We start from the raw sequence: 6,498 nt of genomic DNA on the forward strand, positions 1-6,498 counted from the left end.
TATAATCTCCTCCCTCCGAACTAGAAGGTAAAGATAGATAGCTCCCTAATAATAGCTATCTAATATATTATTAAAGTCGTCTAGGCCGTATAGAAGTAGGGACGGGTAGTATCGCTTCTCTCCCTTAATATAGCCGGAGCGTTTAATAAGGTAAACTATATAAGACTTATTCATAACCTCCGGATGAGACGAATACCGGAATAGATTATACGCTTTATATAGTTATTCCTTATAGGAAGAACAACTTAGATATATATCCCTAGATACTAGAGCGAATATAAAGAGACGGTATACGGCATCCCATAAGGGAGTACTATCTCTCCGATTCTATTCCTCTTCTTTACGGTAGATCTTCTTTAAGGAATAAAGTATATAGAGGTAGTTGGATACGCTAATAATATATATCTTCTAGCTATCGATAATAATACTAACCGAACGTATAGAAGACTAGAATAGGACTATGAGAGGTACCTCTAGTAGGTAAAACGCCACGGAGTAAAGTTCGCCCCGGAGAAATACTAGCTCATGCACTTTATTAATCGTTAAGGGAAATAGGTAACTAGGGAAGGCGAATAACGCCCCCAAATCAACGCATTTAACAAACTACTAGTATAAAGCATACACACGCTCGGAGTTATACTAGATAGTAAGCTTAAATAGGGACTATAAGTAGTATACGCCGTCTCTAGGGCCCTCTAGATAGAAGCCGCTATATAACGGATTATAGCCTCCACGTAGAGAACCGCCTAGGATAAGGCATGCTAGCTATATATATCTATAGCACGACCCGCCTTTACGTACGGACACGAGTACTAGTATACGGCCCTTATATAGACTAGGTAAATAAAGCTCGAATCTATATAGAACCGTATACTCCGTCTTATATTAGGCGTATATAAAGCTACTAACACGGTGCTACTACGACGCGAGACAGACGTTATAAGTATATATAACTTCTACTAGATATAGAGGGTAGTATACTTTACTAAATAATAAGTATAGAAATATATAGGAAACGTAGAATATACTTTTACCGCGCTATATGTATAAATTAGTATATATTACCGCGTACTTCTATATATAGGCCGGAATCAAATACGGTATAGGTACTTAATAGAAGCCGACTCTAGCTAAGTAGTATAAGAAGTCCGAGATAACCCGGACGCTCTTCTAGACTAGTAGAGCCTTTAAGAACTTATAAAAAATATATAGTTATAGACTTAAGATAAGTAGAAAGAGACACTCTATACCTACTAGATCTTCTAGTAGAATAGGTATCTAGAGTAGATTCGAGAGCTATAGAAGGAACCGAGTAAATAGATATATAAAGGGCTAACGAAAGCCTAAGTATCTATACTTATCTAAGCCCGAACGGGCGCCATAGAACTCCTATACTACCTCTATAAGAGAGGCGTCCCTAACGTGTCTCTATAGTATAAGACGTACGGCCGGAGAGGTATAATACGCTACTATCTAGCTATATACCCTAACCTCTATATATAACGGTAATAGCTTATCTACGTTACGAAGACTTTAGATATCGTATAATAGCTTAATAAGTACCCTAAGGACGTCTCCCGATAGATACTTATATATCTACTACTCCTCTAGTACTAGTAGACCCGGAAATATATACCGGAAGAGACCCGGTATATACCGGTAGTAACCTAATATATACCGGAAGAACCCTAGGAGAACCCCGATTATTAGTCAAGGGCAGCCCTTAACTAATAACCTCCGTACCTACACGTGCTACCTAAGGGTAAAATAACAGTAATATAGGCTATAGGCTAATAGGCGTACCCTATAGCTATATACTTAAGACGAAATAGAGGTTTAACGAGATATAGTTATAGATATAAGGAAGTTTTTCCCTATGGGGTTTCTTCTTATATAGTGGCTTAGACTAGAGGAGGCATAGGCCTATAGAGTACTACTCTACCTAGTTATACAATATTATTATTATTATTATTATTATTTAGATATATATTCCTTATATAAGGAATATTATATATCTATTTATACCTGCCCTTTTTACAATTATCTTATTATTAAGTCTTAAAGATATAGCCCTAGGTCTACTTATATTCTTTAGCTCTATTACTAAAATATTAAAGGAGAAATTTAGTAAATATATTCTAGTTATAGATATTCTTAGAATATTTAATTTAGTATACTATCTAACGTTCTAAAGATATTAGATTAAGATAATTCTAGGTAAATCTAATTTTATTACTATTATTTATAAATAAATAGAAGAATTAGCTATATTAATAAGTCTATATATAGAAACTCTTTCTACTTTTACTATTAAAGTAAGATAGTTTCTTAGGTTAGAGTAATTAAGATAGTAGTAGACTAGAATAGACTATTTTAGTTAGTATAGATCTATATAGATATAAATTAGTTATTACTAGAACTAAAGTATATAATATAGCTTTAAGTTATCTTATAGTATATTCTTAAGCTTTATTAAGTTTATATAGTTATTACTTAAATTAAGTCTAATATTATCTCTCTTTATATAGTCTAGTATATATATTATTATAGGGTATAGTTAATATTAGATAGTTCTAATAAATTAGCTTATTAATATTAATAGGGTCTAGTCTTATATTAAGGTTAGATCTAGTATAGTTTAAACTAGACTAAGATAGAGTATAATAGACTCTATTCTTATATTCTATTATATCTTCTATAGTTATATAGAATATTATATAAGTTATTAGTATAATAGTCTATAAGATATAGTTATTAGTAAAGGTAGTTATAGATAGACTATTCTTCTTATTTAAGTTAGAAGAAGGTCTACTATAAGAGATAGTACTATAAGTATTATAATAAGTAGTTAGAGCTATTTCTATAAACGACTATTATACTATATAAAAAGAAATTAAAATATAAGAATTATAGATATAGAATAGTAGTCTAATAGATTATAGAAGGATTTAGAAATATATTTAAAAGGGTAGTCTACTCTTATAATAAGGTTAATTTCTAAAGAGTAGAAATTAAGTATATATAGTCTACTTATATAGTACCCTTACTTAATCTAGCTAACTTAATCTATATCTACCTATTATAGAACTATACTAGACTATAGTAGTCTAGTTAAGTCTATTCTAGTATTAGTTCTAATATTCTCTCTCTCTATATATTATCTAGTAATTAATTTTATTTATAAGAGTTTCTCTAAGTAGAGTTTCCTCTATTTTAGTTATTTATAATATTTTATATTTTTAGCTATTTTTTATTTTCTAGATAGAGATTTAGTTATTCTAGAATATACTACTATATAACTATTTCTACTATATACATAGTAGAGATATATCTAGTAGAAGCTAGAGTATATTAGTATCTAGAGCTACTATAATTATTAGTTAAGGGCTATTCTTAACTAATAAAAGAAGATTAGTATATTAGTATTTCTTAGTAGTAGTCTATACTTATATCTTTAAAGAGCTTTTAAGTATATATATATAGTATCTCTATATATTAGTATTATTATATATTATATACTATATATATATATATATTAGAGGTTATTATACTTAGTATACTCTATTAATTAATATATATAGATTACTATATTACTCTAAATTAACTAATTTTAGTTCCTTAGAGTATAAGAAGTTTTTTCTCTATATTTATATTATAATAAGTATAGTATAAATTATAAAGGGTATTACATATTCATAGAATAATTTATAGTATATTCATTTAATACTAAGCCCTTATATAATACTTTGATAACTATCTATCTACTCATCGTCATTTACATCAATGATTGTGTTAGTCCACTGGCGAGCAGGGATTCGACGCTTAAACATAATATCAATTTCACGGTACGAACGATGCTTCATCTCAGGCAGTCCAAAGTATGCAACTACAAGACAAACGAATGCTGTGGCACCCCTAGTCAATGTTAGTCGACGCCTAGATGTCTTTGAGTCGTATAGAAAGCATGTTGAACTTACCAAACATATCCACACTTGCCGCCCAGGTTACCGCCGGTCGGGTTCAGCATATAAGAGGCAAGGAAGATACAGGGAATTTCAACAATATAGTATGTAGCACGACCCATACCGGTTGTAAGTGGTCGCAGACGCAGAGCCGAGGTTTCTCCAATGATAACCCAAGAAGCTGGAGCAGGTCCAAGCGTAAAGAGAACGGAAACGATAAGACCCAGAGAAGCCTGCGCCAAGGAGGACGCGTCACTATACTGGTTAATAGATGCTGCGACACCCAGAGAGATAAGGAGAACAAAGTTTGCACCAGAACCCCATAGGTAGATTGAACGACGCCCGAAGTAGGTCGTTAGAATCCATGAAATCATAACGAAGATCATCTGAAGTGCGGAAGTGATAAGACCCAAAGCAAAAGCAAGTTGAACACCGATACCGGCCTGTCTGAAAAAGTATACAGCCTGGTTGGCGATGAGATTCCCAGTGAGATTCTGTGCTGCGTAGACACCGCACACAATGAGAGTTCGTCGAAGATCTGTCCCCTTGAATAACTCGATATGATTGGGCTGTGCGTCATTTTTCTCCATCTCCACGACACGGCGCATCATGGCAAGAGTCTCGGTCGTCTTCATCTGATCCTTACGTCCAAGACGCTCCACAGATTTCGCTGCTTCTTCGAGACGTCCCTTTCGAGTTAGCCACCAGGGGCTTTCAGGCGAGAAATAAATGAGGATGGCAAGAGGGGTCGGGAAAAGCCATTGGAGCGCAATGGGGATTCTGTATGCGGATTCGTCCAAGTGGTCGTTGTAGACGTAGGTTACGGCGCCAACAATAATGCTTCCGATAGCCCAAAACATCTGCAGCATCTGGGTTGCAGGAGCTCTGAGTTGAATGGGCACGATTTCACTGCAGTATGCCGGTGCATTAGCAATAAATATACCCCATGGGATGCCCTCGAGAAGTTGGGCAGCGAAAATGACAGGAAGCGAGTCACCAAAGTAAAAGACGAGGATGAAGGCATTCAGAAGCATCAGGCCAAAGATATTTGCCCATCGATATCCAATGTGGCTGGTCAGAGGTCCTGCGAGGAAGACACCGATGAGAGCACCGAGCTGTCCAGACACCTGAAGGGCTGACTGCCACTTTGTTTCGATGACCAAACTGCCATCTGCCGGATTGACGACGCCGTATCTGTTAATGAACTGTAGAAAAGATCAGTATAGACCAAGGCGTGGACAGCTTGTACTACACGCACAGCAGGAAGTGCTACAAAATTGCCGATGAGAAAGACGTCATACGACTCCATGATCTAGGGACTGTCAGCGACGTTGATTTGTTGTGTGAAGTACCCAGCTCCCTACAATGGTGCACGAGATGACGAAAGCCCAGAAGGAAGCCATGGGATAAGCCTTCACGGCCTGCATGACGGTCATGTCATGTTCAGCATTCTCAGCTTCAATAGCATCGGCTTTGTAGTCGGCAACCTGAGCCTTCTCAACAAAGGCAGCACCATGTTTATCGTCGACGTAATGCTTTTCGGGATCCATGCTAGATGATATCGTGTGCTATGTTGTCGAAGGACTGGGCTGAAGGACAACGGACGCAAAATGCCGGGTCGAGCGCGATTGATATAGAATCTTGAATGGCAATTCGCAAGCAACAGACAGGCGGCGCCATCTCATGGCAAAGCATGGCTTGGGCCCTGTCTATCTATGGTCTGGAGAAGCGGATCCCGGGAGGGATGAGGAGGAGGAGAAGTCGAAGTAGCTTGATCGCTAGACTGCCCGTGCGCTCGTGAAAAATGCTTAGAAACAGGCAGCTGTCAAACAGTAGACCGGCGTCCAATCCTCACCACTTGTTAATGATACAGCCGTCGTATGTAGGTCTCTGGGACTCACTGGTGGGTTAGGTGGGATATCTCCAGCCGAGGCCACCTCCGGTTAGCTAATGTACATTTATTATCCGCCAATAGTACTGGAATAGTCGAAAGCCTCCCGGTGGAGCGTAGTCGCAACGCTTAGCATAGTCAATATCATCCGGTGGGGCCATGGGTGAAAGTGACGGTCTAGGGCCGAAAAGTCAACACTATCCCTCGTTTTCCTAGAACCTGAGTCGCTTAGCATTTTTCGATTCTACGCGTGTGTTTACACACCCTAATCAGATAGCTTTTTTACCTCTCTACCTCTATATAAGAGTCTATATATAATAATATCTATATAGACTTATAGAGTAGAGTAAGGCGATTAATTCTATATTATTTTTAAGCTCTATACTCTTAAATTAACTCTATAACAAGAGGGTCTAGTTTCTTAGAGAAGAGAAAGAAGGTAGTTTTCCTAGAACCTAACGTGGTTTTTATATAGCTCTCTTCTAAGAACTTTTTAAAATTCTTTTCTATCTCTTTAAGAGAACTTTAAAAGAATTAAATAACTTTATAGAAGGATAGAGATATATCTAATTAATTATTATATCTACTTTTTAAAGCTCTTATATACTTAGAATAGATATAAAAGTAGAAAGAGCTCTATATATA

General features: G+C 36.4%; 1 protein-coding gene across 1 annotated transcript; it reads right to left on the bottom strand.

The window, feature by feature from the left end:
• Positions 1-3,761: 3,761 nt before the first annotated feature.
• On the bottom strand, positions 3,762-5,512 carry EJ05DRAFT_446168 (general substrate transporter; the record flags this gene model as incomplete). The annotated part of the gene is made up of 4 exons (XM_033742221.1): positions 3,762-3,915; positions 3,978-5,167; positions 5,221-5,274; positions 5,327-5,512. 4 exons carry the CDS (start codon positions 5,510-5,512, stop codon positions 3,762-3,764), a joined length of 1,584 nt encoding a protein of 527 aa, XP_033595234.1.
• Positions 5,513-6,498: the final 986 nt, after the last annotated feature.

The sequence above is a fragment of the Pseudovirgaria hyperparasitica genome (assembly GCF_010093815.1).
Source record: "Pseudovirgaria hyperparasitica strain CBS 121739 unplaced genomic scaffold EJ05scaffold_30, whole genome shotgun sequence".
NCBI lineage: Eukaryota > Fungi > Ascomycota > Dothideomycetes > Acrospermales > Acrospermaceae > Pseudovirgaria > Pseudovirgaria hyperparasitica.